General features: G+C 45.9%; 1 protein-coding gene across 1 annotated transcript in view; it reads left to right on the top strand.

Moving 5' to 3' along the window:
* Positions 1-16,720, top strand: part of TANC2 (tetratricopeptide repeat, ankyrin repeat and coiled-coil containing 2) — a 241,105-nt gene that overhangs the window by 176,062 nt on the left and 48,323 nt on the right. Inside the window, exons 11-13 of the mRNA XM_086766662.1 lie at positions 140-421; positions 2,712-2,845; positions 13,459-13,690. Of these exons, the coding sequence (XP_086622788.1) occupies positions 140-421; positions 2,712-2,845; positions 13,459-13,690 (648 nt within the window). The remainder of the gene's footprint in view (positions 1-139; positions 422-2,711; positions 2,846-13,458; positions 13,691-16,720) is intronic.

Raw genomic sequence — 16,720 nt, forward strand, 5'->3', positions numbered from 1 at the left:
GGGTAATAAAGAAGCTTGTATTTTTTTTCAGCATGGGCAATAAAAAGATGTCTAAGGAAGATTAAACAGCAACTTCCGAACTGTAGTTTTGCTGTTAGTGTTGATGTTTATGTTCTTTCCCTGTGTTTCTTCTTTGTAGTACGCTTCGCACCTTACAGACCTCCTGACATCTCTCTGAAACCACTGCTCTTCGAGGTGCCCAGCATCACCACCGAGTCCGTCTTCGTTGGCCGGGACTGGGTGTTCCACGAGATAGACGCGCAGCTGCAGAGTTCAAACACCAGCGTCAACCGAGGTGTAGTGATCGTTGGGAACATCGGGTTTGGAAAAACCGCCATCATCTCCAGACTGGTTGCGCTCAGCTGCCACGGCACACGGATGAGACAGATTGCTTCTGACAGCCCACATGCCTCTCCTAAACGTAAGTACAGTGGTACAGCCATCTTCAAAAGTCAGAGACCTTTTCCATCAGCTTTTATAATGGTTTTGGCTGAAAAGATCTCATTCCTCCTCAGGCCCAAGAAATCAGCTTAGTCTTTGTTGCCAAGCAATGGAAGCGCTTGTCAGCAGTATTTACACTACTCCTGTTCCAAATCTAGTTTTTTAAGAGTCAAAATAGTCTCTCTCTTACTTCTCTGACTTAGAAGCATTGTGGGTTTTCTCTGATTGGGAAGACACCAGTTTTAATTTCCAGTATTCTGTTATTACAAACCCACGGCAGTGCGTTCTCCTTCCCGTACAGTTTGTTTATCCCAGTTTGTCGTGGTATAAATGTGTAGGGTGGGTTGCCAGCCCATGCAGGCTCAGGACCCAGGATTGCTCTGCCTCTTGTGGTCCCGTGCAATTCCCATCACTGCGCTGACATGTTTGCAGGTGGGGATGACAACGTTCTAAAATCATTCAGCTGTCGGTGAGTGGATAAGACAGGACTAAAAATACTGAGTTAGGTACCTAAAGGTGTCTTTAAAGAACTAGGTCACTGTATCTCAGTGAAGCTGTAGTTAAATCTGTTTACTGGAATGCAGCCCTCTTAGCCCTGTCGAAGTGTCTGAAATGTCACCCAGCGTTGGCATGTTGAATAGTGTCACTTGTCAGCGCTAAGTGAACAACGCGTAGTGAAAGGCAGGGCTCGTTTCTGTATTTTAACTGCAGCTCTGGAGTGCACCAACTGTGTGTCTCCCCAGTCTGCTTAGAGGGATCGTGGAGATTAAAGAGACCAGTGTCCTTAACTGTTTCTGGACTAAAAGCTTGGACGTTTCATGCAGAGAGGACAAGGATCCCTGGTCACACCTCACATGCTGCTGTTTAGTTCGCACTGTGGTTTGTCCAGGGAGTTGAAAGCTGAATGATTCCTCAGTGTTCGTTATTGGGACGGAGTCCTTCAGAACCAGTCATCTAATCCGACTTAACTTCCCATAGAGATCACAAGTCCTAGTCTAGCTATAGAAGGTAATAATTATTCTGCAAGTTTCCTTGATATTTTTTACATACTGGGGAAAAAAAAAAATCTATTATGCTTAGTAAAATCTATATTTAATAATAAATGATAATCAGGTGACCTGGCTATATTACAGCAATTGTGCTATCAGCATTAGTAAATGTGTCATGCTCTTACAGTCGTACTCTTAATTCCTGTCTCAGAAAATAATACTGGTGAAGGTGCTGCTGCATGCTCAAAGTCAAGAATGTGCATCGTTGCTAACACGTTCAGGGTTTGATTATGTAGGCAGTAGCCGTCCTCCTTTGTTGTTTGCCATTAAATGGGTCATTGTTTGCATTATGATTTCAAGTCAAGCTCAAGGATGCGTTGCAGCAACCCGTTCAGGAAAACCCTCTGCTAGTACAGGCTGGACTGAAGAGGACTGCTGCTTTTCAGCATTCCTGAAATAAAGAAATCACTAACTGGACATGATCAAGTCCTACCTGTCTTAGTGTCATTCAGAAATACTCTGGGTGAGTGCCTGTGAGTGAAAATAAGAGTGGTTTGAAAATGTTCTCCACAAAGGCCAGGTGAACGAACTGCTGTAGCAATCTGCTGGTAAAGCCAATTTCTGCTTTGCCTGGCAAAAGAAACAGCTGAAATGCAGTAGAAAGCAGTTAAACTTGACAGATTATTCCAGTATAATTCATTGTTGCTTGCAAGCCTTTGCCAGATCCTGGTACTACTCCTGCTTCTCTTCCTCTGACTCATTAATGGGCTTCAGATGGATATATTAGCGGTGGCTCTCCATTTATTAATGTTATAAAACAGGCACATAATTCAGAAAAACTGACTGTCTCCACTGAAGAAGGACTAAGAGCCAAATTAACCAGCGATTGTTCATAACGATCTGTTGGCAGAACGGCAGAGTAGGAGAGGACTGCGCTGAAATACACCCAACTTGAGGATGGAGCGCACGGTTCGCTCGGTGGTTGTGATTATTTTACAGTCAATGAAATTACAGTGAAGAAGAGGAATAAGCCAAGCTCGATCCTTTATCTGAGCGGTCCTTCCTGAAAGTGCTGCTTCCAAAAGAAGTTTCTTGGGGAGCCTCTGGCCTGACTGGACAGTGTCACAGTCTGCCGCTGTCTGAAATCCTACTCAGAGTATTTGTGGAAAGTATTTTAACTGCCGTGCCTGACCCGCCAGAAAACAGCAGCTGCTTGGTCTGTAATAACAACGTCGGTCGTGCTTGTCCTGTAGCAATTCATGATCTTTTTCCTTGGGACAGATGTGGATGCAAACCGAGAGCTGCCCTTAACCCAGCCGCCTTCTGCTCACTCGTCGATCACCAGCGGGAGCTGCCCCGGGACTCCCGAAATGCGCCGGCGCCAGGAAGAGGCCATGCGGAGGCTTGCTTCACAGGTACAGAAACATTCCTCTTGGGGTTTTTTTGGTTTTTGGGAAAACGTCAGTTTTAACGGAACCTGTTGGAAGATCTCCTGCCTTACATTACTTGGTGCGCTGGAAAACGTGTGCGTTCAAATGCTTACTGGGAGAGTAGAGAGAAACTTCTGCAACAAGTTTTATTACCCTAGGAAACTTATTTCTGTAAAATTAAATTCCCGTTACATCGAATACACTCCCCTTCTGCCCTGAGAGTTTGTCTTTCCCAGCCATCATCCTTTACCCTTACAAATGCTGTAACATCGTTACTAGAATAGTTGTAATTTTACGTTGGCAGTGAGAACACAGTTGCGACCAGTGTTTCATTTTGAAAGGAGCGGGTATCGTGTGGTATTTTTTGGGAAAGTCTACAAAACGGATTGTAGCTTTTTGAGCAATACACAAATTATTTGCTGTTATGGCAAGAGTCGATTGTGTATAACACTATCACTTACTGTAGGTGAGATTTACAGCTTGAGATTTACAGCTTGGATTTTATTGTATTCCTGAGCTTTAGCCCTGGTTTTGTGGTGGTGGAAGGTGCCGGTATATTGCTTTGAAATCCGAGGAGTTGCCCCTCCTACACCTTCTGAGAGGGTGTGAGCAGTTAATACTCTCCTGTTGCCTGCTCCCACTTTGAGGAGGAAAACGTCAAGCAAAGTCTTTGTTCTAAATTATTACCAGGAAGTGTTTTGCTTGGCTTCTTGTGCCAGATACTCTCTTGTCCTACCTGCTTTGCTGCTGCACTCAGATGGCAAGGCAGAGAGCATGCGATACCTGCATAAATAAATATTAAGACCTGATATTCTCCTCTTCCACGTGGAATTCCCGAAAGGAATGCAATGGCCAGGTCTGTTTTTGTTCAGGACGCATTAGTCATCGTATTCCTTACAAATCTTAGGCATCACAGGCTACCGGGAAGTCCAATAAAGTGTGCTGTCACTGCTTAAAATACCTCATGTATCTCAGCTTTCTTCCCCTGAGTGCTTAAGTAATCCTGCTGAATACATAGTTGATAAATGATGCAATTTTAGCTTCAGTTGCCTCCTGAAAAAGGTAAGGGATACGACTCTTTCAAACAGTGTGTCACATCCACTGCGTAGATCATGCACTGAAGATTTTTTGCATCTCTGATCGCTGGAGAAAAGAGCAAGAAACAATCTTTCTAGCCAAAAATAAAGTAAAAATAGGTTCCTATACCTTGGCTACAGACTCCTTTAGGAAAGGGTTTTAAAGCTCTGCTCATCCCCTAGCCAAGACTTTTTTGCAGAACAAATCCTGCGTTTTGCTGTCAGAACGTAACAAAGGAGTCAGGAAGATTCTAAGATGCGCTGCCTCTTGTGCTGGCAGCAGGATTACAGACTTTAATGTGACTGTTAATCTCCCAGTAAATCGTGACTCCTGTAGATGAAGGCGGATTCCAGAAATGACTGTCACTGGCTTCCAAACATGAGGCCTTCATGAGAAGAGCAGTGCCGAGGCTGATGAGTTGACCTTAGAGTACTTGGAATCGCTGCTTCTACCCGAATAGCTGACACAGCATGCGGGACTTCTGAAAAGCTTCCTAGTGTTTAGCAAACAGTTCCCGGGATGAGTCAGAGCAGCAGCGACACGGCTCCATTCCGCAGCCGGAGACCTTGGGTCTGTTCCCAGCTTTGCCGTTAGCCTTGTTGGGATCCTTGGAGACCAGCGGCTCATCTGCCTGCCTCCGTTTCCCTGCCTGTTAGAAGAAAAGTGATCTGTGCAGATAATGGGCCTTTGACGTCTGGTACTGGAAGGAGCACGTAACCAGGTGTCGCTTGGTTTTCTCAGTTTGGAAGAGCAATTCTCTTCCAGGCAGTGCTGCAGCATGTGCCTGCGTGAAGCCCTGCGCTGAAATAAAGCACATGCTTAAATCCTGATCCAGACCTTCATTTCTTGCCACAAAGAAATTATTTTTTTATTTTGGAAGTGTAAGAGGTTTTTTGGTTTGTTTGAGATTTATTTTTTTTTTTTAGCTCTGTGTTCCTGCTGCTGATTCTCCTTTCTTCAGCTGCTGCTGAAGTCTGGTTTTACTGCATCAGAGCCTTTTCCAGAACTGCTATGTAGCATGCTACAAACAGTAGGTTTGATGGATTATCAAGCCTCAGGAAGGGAAATAAAGGTAAATAAAATAGTTTAGGATGTTTGTCAAATTGATAGCTGGAAATGGTGTGCCTAGTGCACTCTTAGTAACCTCCTGAGTAGCACAGCTCAGCATCACCGCTGATGAATGCTTGCTGTCAACAGCAGATAAATTGATTCAGTTGGAAAAGAACCCTGCCATATGATGTCCTCCCAGATAAAACAAACGCTGCCTGTTCCACCCCAGCTGTGGTTTTTGAAGTCTCTGAGCGACACTGGGAGAAAAAGGATTACTGACCTGGCAACAGAAATGAAAATCCATTAGAATAACAGTGTTGAGCTCCTTGTTCTGTGTGATGGCCTCGCTCAGAAACTCCGTCGCATGCATCTAACTTGCTTTGAGAGAGAATGAGAATTTGTTGTTCATGAGAGGCTTTGAAGATGCTGAGCTCCTAAACGGAGCAAATACACTGAATGTCTTTATAGACAATAGTAAAAATAGTTGGTTAAAATAAGCTAGCTGCCTAGCTGAATGTCTGATGCCACATTCTCCAGCAGGCATTCTTGGGGACAGTTTAGGAAAACCCTTCTGCTGTAGTTCAGCCCCGCTCGGGACCAGACTACGCAGTCACTGTCTCACTGCCCTCACCCTCTGGGGGAATAGGGAGAGAGAATATGAGGAAAAAGGCTCGAGGTTTGAGATGAGGACAGGGAGAAATCCTTAACGTTACCGTCACGGGCAAAACAGACTCGACTTGCGGAAAAGTATTCATTTATTTCTAAAACTAGCAGGAGAATGAGACAGAGAACAAGATAACCTCCCCCCACCCCTCCCTCTTCCCGGGCTTAACATTATCTCTACTACCTCCCCCCCGAGCGGCACAGGGGGGAAGAGGGAATGGGGGTCGCGGTCAGTTCATCACACGTTTTACACCGCTCTTCCTCCTCAGGGGAAGAACTCCTCGCATTCCTCCCCTGCTCCAGCATGGGGTCCCTCCCAGGGGCTCCAGTTCTTCATGAAACTGCTTCGGCATGGGTCATCTCTTCCACGGGGTGCAGTCCCTCTAGAACAGTTGCCCCAGCGGGCCCTCCACGGGCCACAGCCTCCTTCAGGCACCCGCCTGCCCCGGCGTGGGGTCCTCCGCGGGCTGCAGGGGGATCTCTGCTCCTCCGTGGGCCTCCACGGGCTGCAGGGGGAAACAGCTTCTAGCAGTTTCTTACAGAAGCTGCCACTGTAGCCCCCCCTCACTAAATAGAGCCAGGACACCTTCACACAGATAAGGTAAAGATTCTCCAAAGTCTGGTTTAAAAAAAAAAAAAAGAAGGGGGGCATGGGGAAAGTGGTATGTCCTGTGGTGCAGGAGGAAGGGAGAGAAAAGCAGCGTATTCCTGTATCAGTAACTGTGGAATAAAAACCAGATTGTTGATGGCCTACTTAAAACAGTTTTTGTTTCACCTGGCTGAAGAAAAAAGAGCCCAAGGAGGTGAAGGCAAGACTGACCTGTAGGTTAGTGTGGTTGGAAAAGTACTTCTTGGACATGTGTGTTTTATAGTTGCATTAAGCCTGGAGTCAGGATTAAAGCAGAGAAGAGAGTGTTGACAGTGATGGACAGCCGCAGTTGTCAGGGATGTTTTGGGAGATGTATGAAATGTGTATGAGGGCTAGATAGAGCTGTGTGCAGATGTTCCACCTCTGCTTGCACTGAGCAGGGCAGAATGTTCTCAGGTTGTACTGTGGTCATTGTGCTAGAGAAACGCAGGTCGTTATGAAAGCGGATTAATAATACACTAACGGGCTTAAGTAACGGTTGGCACGGGCTCCAGAATGCTAGTGGGAAGCACGCCGTCCCTCTCACCCACTCCGTTCCTTCTGAAAATGTCACTTATACCAAAACTCAGAAGTTGTGTGTTTATGATGACAGCAACGAAAGGTGAACAGTTGCTTTTCCTCCTCTGGATTACTCAGGGTTGTGCTTTTCTGCCTGTTTTTCATGCAGTAAGTTCCTGGGGGCAAGGGTTGCTTTTAGCTCTATTTGTCAGAGATGAGCAAATCATCAATTTCAGAAATAAGTAACTGAAGACTGCCTAGCAGGAGCTCCGCTCAGTCTTGCCATGCTGGAAAAGAGCATTATTTGGCTTTATTCTTAGGGAGCAGTTTGAAGTCATCCAAGATTTCTGCTTCAGTGTTCATCAGCAAACTACTGGAGAAGAAAAATGCTTGGGAATCAGGCAGTTTAGAAAGCCAGTATCAGGTGTGATTTTTCTCTTCAAAAACTGTACCAGGAAAACTGTATCCAGCTGGTTTAGGAGTTGTCTGAAGTTACCCTCACCAGTGGGTCCTGGGAGGAGAAAACATCAAAAACAGAGGGCAAAATTCCCTTCCTCCCAGGCCCCAGGGGCAGCCGTTGAGGTTTCTGGTGTCTCTTTGGTCAGAAATGGAGACTTTTTGGTCGGAAGGGTTGGATACGTTTCAGGGTTTGCAGGAGCTTCTCCTGAAAGAATGAAAGAAAACAAGGAACTTAAAATTGAGATTGTTCTGTTCTCTTTGTCATTTCTCTTCCCAGCAGCCCATCTTACTCAGATTTTGAAAGTGGAAGCAGGGTGGTTCTGCCTGGAGAGGTTAGTGGAGAAATTCCTGGAAGTACAACAATGCCTTTGTGTAACTTACCTGGAGCATCCCCCCCCAGGACAGCTCCGGCTGTCCTGTTCCAGCTCCCAGTGATCATTATCGGTGTGTCGAGGGAGAGTATTTTTAAAAGGGAGAGTTCAAAGTCTTGCTGTCACACCAGGGTGGTTCAAGGTTGTGGCTGGCTTGGTGTTGAGGGCTGTTGTTTAGACAGGGATAAAGAAGCGTGCCAGGAAACCTGAGGCATCCAGGAGTGAATTCCTAGCCTTCCTTTTCCTTGCAAGGGAAGCATTAAGTGTGTGGCAATGTTAATAGCTTCTTAGCAGAGATTCCTGTGAAGCAATTTCCTAATTTTAAAGGTAACATTAATCCTCTTGCTGGGGACTGAGCTGGCACAAGCTCTTTTTTTTTTTTTTTTTTCCCCTCCCTTTCACTCACGGGCTTCTCCTGCCTCTGAGGAGGAGCTGAGGCAGTGGCTGCTGATGGACTTCCCACCGGTCCTGGTGAGGAGCGTGGGGACGTGCGTCAGACCCCAGCTCCCACCAGTGGACTTCAGAGCGGTCCTTGCTGGGGAAGTTTCTCGGCAGCTTTTCCTCCATCCCCTGTCTCGGGGGGTTTGCACTGTAGCATGGAGGGAGGATGAGAGCGATTGGTTTGCCAGATCTGGCGAACTCTCAGAAGTCGTGAATAAAACTACTCGCGTTACAGCACCCATCTTGACACTTGCTAATAAAACATAAGCATTTCTGGCAAAACTGCATGGTAAGTCTTTTGTTTTATTATATATATGTATTTATTATGGAAATAAGTTTGCAGGATTGATGAATTTATTTCAAGGCTACCTTCCGACAACGAGCAGACTGCCAGTTTTTCTGCAGTGCCAACGAGTTGATCTGGACTTGGCTCCTTCGCTGTGCTAGGTGTACGCCGGCTTTCCTGGTGAGCTGGCCACGTGTAGCTGAGTACGCAGCTTTGTGTAACTGCTAAAGCCACCTACTGCTGCTCAGCACTTGTAAACATATTGCCTGATATCGCGGAACGACTGTAAGGTGAAACTGGAAAAAAAAGGTTGTGAATATGAACAGTAAGATTTTTAAACCTAAGATACCATGAGAAAAGACAGTACTCCACACCTCTCCCGCGTTGCGCCTTGCTTGTTCTGCCTTTGCACTGTTTAATCACTCGTCTATTAAAATACCTCCTGACTTCACTTCTCTGGCCAGGGGAGGTGGGCGACCGTTGCTAAGTCACCGCGTGGCTGTCCTTGCAGGGCCATCTTTCTGTCTCCACATGATGCTGGGCCGTGTATAGCTTGGGCTGATGCATCTCAGCTGGAACACGACCTTAGAATCATCGAATCATTGACACTGGAAAAGACCCTTAAGATCGAGTCCAACTGTAGACCTAATGCTGCCAGGTCCACCGCTAAACCACGTCCCTGAGTGCCACATCGACATGTCTTTTAAATGCCTCCAGGGATGGTGACTCAACCTTGCTTGTCCGGAGCTGGTCCTTCACCTCAGAGAAAAGCAGTGAGAGGCTTTCCCACCGACCCTAGCCTGTATTGGAAAATACTGACCCACAAATATGTGTCCTGGGTGACCTTTGCCTTTCCGCAAGGGGCACCAGCACCATTCAGAGGTACAGTAGCCCAGGGTGAGATCAATTCAGCTGAAAGGAAGAAGCCTGAACTGTCTCCCTTCTGGTTAGGGTCACCTTCCCCATTTTCCCTGAAGGTTTTATCCTTCGCTCACAGAGGATTTTTAATGGATTGGCTACAGAGTTGTAAATAACCCATTGAACAGCTGTATTCTTTGGGTTTCTGGAGGCTGTGTGGTTGCTTGTGGTAGCAGCACTTAAACAAATGGACCTGAAAGCCAGCTCTGCTGTGCTAATGGGTCATACCCTACATAGAGCAGCTGGTGGAGGAGCTGCATGTCCATCACATTAGCGCACTCGGCCGATGCTGAACACGGCTGGTGGCTTCGGAGGCTCTTCTGCCCCTGTCCTCCAAGCCAGAAGCCAAAGTGTCATTGTTGCTGCAGGCATATAAACAGAAAGGGAGGGCTCCTACCTTGTGCAGAGTTGGAGGGATTCATTACTTTTGAGCCTTGGTGCCCTGCGACACTAATGAGTTTCAGAGGGCGTTTACACGGCTGTGTACAAGTAATGAATGCTCACAACAAACTGGGTCACCACATACATGCACGGTCGTGTGCGATGGATAGAATGCAGCAGTGCTGACTTCCGTTGACGTGATTGCAACCAACGTTATTCCTGGCAAATGGCATTTTGGCGGGTAAAAGGATTACACTGGGTTTGTTTGAAGCTATTTTGAATGGGTCAAGAAAAGATCAGTCTTATTAGGTGCAGGAGCATGGTTAAAATACAAAGTGGGAGCCCTGTACGAGGACTGGAGGAGCTGGGGTGTTGCTGTGAGCTCAGGGGCAAGCGAGGTTGGTCCTTTTCGGGGAGTTTGGCAGAATGGCCTCCTCGCACAACACACTTAGAGAAGGAAGCCAAGGCAAATCACACCAGAGCCGTGATGTCAAAGGAGTTCTTCTCTTGGCGGAGAACTGCTTAAAATTGGCATGTCCTATTAAGTAAAAATAACTTATTTCCCATAAGTCATCTTCAGCCCCTCTTTCTCCTTTGATGTTCACACTGTCCTTCCAGCCTTTCTCATGCTGCTGTTATCTCCTGCCTCTCCTGACTTGTCGTCTTCTCCCTCTTTCCCTCCAGCCCCTTCACAGTTCAGTCTGCCCCCTCTCTCTCTCCTTCATAGGTGATACACAATCTCTTTGGTGCCTCATTTCTTTCCACTTTCTGTGTCCTCTCCAGCCTCTTCCTCCTGTCCTCATCCAGTGGTGTTTTCCATTTTTCTTGGAATAGCTGTTTTGCTTTTAACACCCACGTGTCTTCCTTCTTCCAGCAGCTCTTTTTCTAGGTCCTAATCTATCTGATGAAATCTCCCTTTTTTTTCTGGTTTCATGGAATTCTTCCGTATCTGCTCAGCTGAGCCGAAATCCCTTCCAGGTTAGGAAGTAGAAGCCAGGTGAGATAGGTAGCTTGGCCTTGGAGATCTGGGGTGCAGTTTGCACAGCCTTGATTTAGAAAAACATTTTGGTGTGGAGAGGAGAACTGCAGGAAAGATGTCCTGCATGTCTCATGTGCATGTCTGGGTGGGACACTGCTGCCAAGTCTTGCATCCAGGAACAGAGTGGGTGAAGGAGTGAACTCAAATGGAAGGACAGCAGAAAAGATGGTAGGGAGGGTGGGGGTTGCATGGGGCTGGATGAAGGAAGAAAGGAGGAGTGGTTGTGGCAGAATGAAAGAGTGGGATAGCTGGTGCTGGAAAGGTGGGGAGAAGAGACTCCTGAAGACCTACTGAATTTAACACCTAAAGCGAATATGGATAATGTCTTTTTTAACTCTGCTTTAGCAGTTAAAAAAGATGAAGTTTGTATCATTTCTGGGTAAATGAGAGTTTTGAGGCTCCTTTGACTCCGCTTCAGGAGAGAATGGGGTCATGCTGAATGTTGGCCAGTTAGAGGCAGTGCTCTGGCTTCACCATGTCTGGTGTTTCTCAAGCCTTATAACACTTAATTAACGTTTAAAAAAAACTGGCTACCAAAAAGCTCGTGATAAATGTGATTCTTTGGTGTGTAGCCAGCTCGACTCTCCGAGTCATTTTAGGAGAGGAGGTAATAATTGGAAGTAAAATATGCATCATGCTAATGTGAATTATTTTGAAGCTCCCTTTCCAGCCAGAAAGGAAATTACACAAGTTTGTAACTTTTGGCATTTGATATTTAATATAAACAACATTATGCCTTGCTTTCTCAGCGTGGAGTCACTCAACTTGTCAGAAACTGCGTTCTCAGCCCTTACAGAAATGGCGCGAACAGATATTTTGAACAGTTCTCTGGATCTAGGTGTTGACTTCTCCCATCCTTCCTTCTAATCCCCTTCTCTTGTGGAAGGGTTGCTTATAGACCTTCTGTACTGAATGTTTGCAATCCAGTGGTTTAACTTTAATCAAACTTTAGAGCAAGGAGCTTTTCCACTTCCAACTTTGTAAACAACACTTAACAAACCTGAGAGCTGAAATAAAGGTGTGAAAGTTTTGGAGGTCCGATGTAGTGTTTATAGTGTTTTGGCTATACGGTGACAAAAGGAGACTTTGTGTGTGTGTGTCTGCACGTGTATTGTGTAGGAAACAAGAGCTCTACCTGCAGCAGTTTGGTTTCTGTTACTGGGAACCTGATGCCTGCTGCTTAAGAACTTTGTACTGGGGAATCCACAAGTTATTATCCCCAAATAAATAGGATTGTTGAAAAGAAATCGCTGCCTTTATTGTTGCTTTACCCGGTGCTGTCCTCTAAGGGAATACAACTGGCTGGTAGGAAAAATTCTGTTAGGAATTTGGAGGTATCCATTCAAGTTGAAGCACATGTATTAGGGCTTGATGCTTGAAGTGACAGCCCAGCTTTATCGTCACGGTGTGCGTCACACCTCATCTTGACTGCAAAAGGAAATTATTGCATTATACCCCATGGGAAATTTCATACATTTCTATTTAAAATTCAAAGCTAGTGCTGAGCCAGCAATGTGCGAGGACCCCTCCGCCTGATGTTTGCATTTCTTGGTGCCATCCTTCGCACCAGGGGCTGGACGCACCGTCCCGCCTGCCCTTCAAGGTGGAAAGCCAGAAAGCCTGAACCGCAGCCAGCAGCCACAGGCCATGTTTCGTCTGAGCTCACACGACATCCAGAGAGGCCGCGGAAATCTCGTGTGCACAGTGTCCTCGGTTCTCTTGTCCTTTCCAAGTTCAGAAATGTGGTTTATTTTGCAATATTTGTATGCTGTGCTACAGTGCTCCAGGGCAATGGTGGCTTTTGGTACAAAACTGATCCCATCTGCTGCGCCGGGATATTTTTGGATGCTATCAGTGACGTTTGAAAAGCAAACCCAGTGAACGGGAGCTGGAGAAAAGCTTTTTGACCTGGCAGAGGCTCGCACCAAATGAGCAGGCGGTGCTGGGAGGAGGCTGGTGCCAGCCGGGGACCCGGGCGGTGGAGCGGTACTGCAGCGCCCGCGGAGTGCTTTACAAGCAGAGAGAGATTTTTTGGGCCTATTTTTATATTGCGAAAGAAAGCAGGAAAGTTGGCAGGTTGTACGGAGAAGGTATCACTGGTTTTCTGCTTATTTTGATAAATGGGCAGAATTTAGTGAGTTTGGAGAGCTGGGAAAATCAGGTGACCTGGGAAAAGAGGAAGGTTTGTTTTGTGTGGGGCTTGTTTTTGTTTTTTTTAATTGAATTGATTTTCTGAATGAAGAGCAGGATGAGTAACGTATAGTAAGCCTGACGTTCCCCCCATTCACACGGATCTGTTGTTTGCAGATGCTACCTTGCTGTAAGGTCCTCAGCCAGTGCTCTCTGCCTGCTTCTGTAGAGCTTGACATTTGAAAACAGCCAATAAAAAATAAGTTTGAGAAAACAATCACAAGTTATTACCGACGCCAAGTCCTTAAACGGAGCTCGGAGCACAATCCTATCGCTCCCTGCTCAGCACGGTGCTTCTGAGATGTCAGTCACTGTCACTGTCCGTCTCTGCGAGCAGCTGCAGCTTAATTTCATTTATTCCTCAAGTGGCAGGTCCAGTCCTTTTTCAGGACCAGTGCCTGTTTTTACCAACTGATTCGTCTGGATTCTTATCACGGGTGGTTAACACTTGGTGCTCTTAAAGGCTTCGCCTGCCGGACTGCATCCAGCTCACCAAAGGAAAACCGCGGCTTTGAACAACTTGCGCGACTCGCGTCTGATGCAGATGCATTTTTCCGTTGTTTTTCTCTTTGCTAGGTTGTCGCTTACCACTACTGCCAGGCCGATAACGCCTACACCTGCCTGGTGCCGGAGTTTGTGCACAACGTGGCCGCCCTGCTGTGCCGCTCGCCCCAGTTCGTGGCCTACCGGGAGCAGCTGCTGCGGGAGCCCCACCTGCAGAGCATGCTCAGCCTGCGCTCCTGCGTGCAGGACCCCATGGCCTCCTTCCGCAGGGGCGTCCTGGAGCCCCTGGAAAACCTGCACAAAGGTATCGTAACCACGCTCCCCCTGCTTTGCCTGAGCTCCCTGACACCTTTTAAGATTATTATTTTTTCAATGCTGCTTAGTTCCATCTGGGCATTAAAGCAAAGCGATACGTTGATCTCAGGAGCTGCAGGGAAGAGGTGAGATCTGGAGAAGCTGAGAACGTGCCGTCATGCTTGTTTGGAAGTGAGGGGTTAACCACCCCTCTGCTCATGGTGTGCATTTCAGGGCCATAGGTGAAACCCTAATGACAGCGTGGGTTTGTCTTTCCCTTTTTTTGCTTTCTTCCGCATCCCAAACGTGGCCTTGCGGTTCTGAGGGTGAAAACAAGCAGCAATTTCCACGCGCAGCTCTGCTTCTGGCAGTGTGTTCTGATACATTTGTTTGGGAGCCGAACGTTTTTCCCTTTCACTGCCATTATTTAGTGGGCTTTTGGGAATTTGAAGCTTTGACTGAAGGAGCTGACACCATGAAAGTCTGTAGATACCCTATGTGAAGATTTTAGGGCAGCTGGTAACAGGCCTTATCGTGATTACAGACTTTAGAGTTTTTTCTAATGCAGCATTGGGTTTGTCTCCTTTTCTTTCTTTCCTCTGCAAGATAGAGCTAATTCACTGTGACAGTCACTAAACTTCAGGTCTTTGTTCGTTGCCATGAAAACTGTCGGGGCGTTGCTGAGTTCAGGACTCCGTTGTCCTGCAAAACGATGTTTATTAAAATGACGTGCTGCAAGTTGGCTGCAAAAATAGTTCAGATAATTTCCATTCCCACCCTACCTATGACAGTGTAGGAGCCAACGAGAAATAGGTGCAGCTCCCACCGAATTCAAAGCCTTGTCGATCAAATCAGCTCTTCGAAACATCGCGTCCAAACTCCGAGCTGCAGCATCTGGGTCCAACACGCGTGGTTCCACCAGGCACAAAGAATGCGTAGCGCCAGCGCGGCTCGACAGCAGTTGATTTTCCTGCCATGGAGAAATGTCACTGTAGGAGTAGTGTGGCAACTCTTTCCTACCGACGCTCTTGGCAAAAAACAGATGCTTTTAGGAACCGCTGCTCTAGAGGAAAATAATTCGTGATTATTACAGTAACTCCTTGGGAGGTGTTCCAGCTATTGAATTGGAGAATGCTTATTTTTCTTGCCAAGCAGGTTGACCTCCATCTGGTCCTAAGTTCTAGGGGATAAAAAAATTTTATATAAAAGCTTTTTTTTTTCCTTTTTTTTTCTTGGGCTCTGCACTCTGCAGCTCCAGTGGAGCCAATGATCAGGACTCCCATCTTTCCACCTGGCTGATGGGGAGTGCTGGCAAGCTAATTTGCACCGAGTGCTTTGTAACAAAATGAACAGCGTCTGGAAATTGGTTTTAAAATATATAACATTTAAGACTCTGTAAATATATCAGCAGGTCTTTTACAAGGTGCTGTTGAAGCTTTAATGCTACTGGGCCAACATTATTGTGCAGCCGTTAATGGTGAATGTCACTGAGAAAGTTAGATTTGTGTTTCTCAAATATGTATTTTTTTTAATCTCAAGGAATCTAATTAATATATAGGAGAATAAAGTTCTGATTCTTCTCCCCCCTCTCTGCTTTCTCCTCTCTCCCTCAGGCTTTATGAGAAACCTGAGATGTGGGTATAAAACCCAGGCACTATATTCACTCCAAGATTTCAGAGTCATAAAGTGTGTTTTCTAGTGTACCCAATAATCCTGCTGAGAAGTTAACGGAAAAAGAATTTATGGTCATTTTAGTGCAAAATACACCGATTTTTGTATGGATATTAACAGTACATTAGGAGACAAATGCAACTTGGTACCGTAAGGCGAGGACAAGATGGGATTTTGATGCTCAGCAGTACTGAACACAAGGTGTTTACGCATTCCTGTTCTCCCCGGAACACCGCAGAGACGGCTCGTGTCATCAGTGAACATTTTGTGCTGGGTTTTTATAGAAAATTTCCTGGTGCAATTTAAAGTTAAAGAGAAAAGTTAACCTACTGTTGGGAGTACTGAGCTTTTTAACAGCAGGATTTATCCATAGTACTTTACAAAGGAGAGCAGACTTTATATAGATCGGAACCTGTGGTCCGTGTTACTAGCATGTGCCAACAATAGACTCCTGTTTCCCCACGCACTGTTGGGTTTGTTAGGTGTCCTGGTTTTGGCAGGGATGGATTAGATTTGAGAGGATACCACTGGAGCTGAAGGTGCAAGTCCAGAAGAATCTGTATCCTTAGTTACAAAGCTATACTCAGCATCTGACATAAAAACACTGACTTCATTGTCTGCTTCAGCTTCCTTACTGTAATCACCAGCAGCAAAAAAGTCCTGTTGAAAAAGTCCGTGATTTGCTTTTTGTAGGATCTTTTTTATTCCCCCTGACTTATTTATAAAAGAGGTTTGGCTACAGGCTTCTGATCAAACTTCTTTCCAGTACTGGAAGTTCAGAGTCGTTCTGAACAGTCGCTGTTGGACAGAGGATGTCACCTCCCAAATGCTGAATGACCTTTCCCATGCGTGCAGGCTCATGGTTTACTCTCCTCAGATAATTGTTTTGCCCATGAATCAGGTTTGCTTTTATTTCAGACACTTTCCCAGACCTCAGTTGATCAAGAAGCCAATGCCCAAAGTGCAGGCGCCAGAATTGGAAGGATCTGGAGGTGTTGAGAAGGTTAATTTTTTGGTGAACCTTCATTTAGCAGTTGCAAAAATTAAGACAGGCTGACATCAGTGAGACAGGCTAATAATGTGTTTATTAAAGCTTATCAGAAAGGTACTGATTCACATCAACAGACTTCGTGGAAGAGGTAGTTTTTAAAAAGAGGACTAGCTATTTTATCTGTGGGGTATCACAGTTGCATATGTTGTAACTGAAATACCTATTTTATAAGAATTTAAATTGTGTATGTGCGGGACTACCTAATATACAATTCATGTATCGTAAGAAGGGTGCTGCTGCTGTGTCCTTGTTATTCTGGAGCAATATCTGAGGGTGCTTTAGAACACTGTAGTGGCTTTGCAGTATGTTACAGCTGTG

The sequence above is a fragment of the Chlamydotis macqueenii genome, chromosome 25, assembly GCF_036417535.1.
Source record: "Chlamydotis macqueenii isolate bChlMac1 chromosome 25, bChlMac1.mat, whole genome shotgun sequence".
NCBI classification, from domain to species: domain Eukaryota; kingdom Metazoa; phylum Chordata; class Aves; order Otidiformes; family Otididae; genus Chlamydotis; species Chlamydotis macqueenii.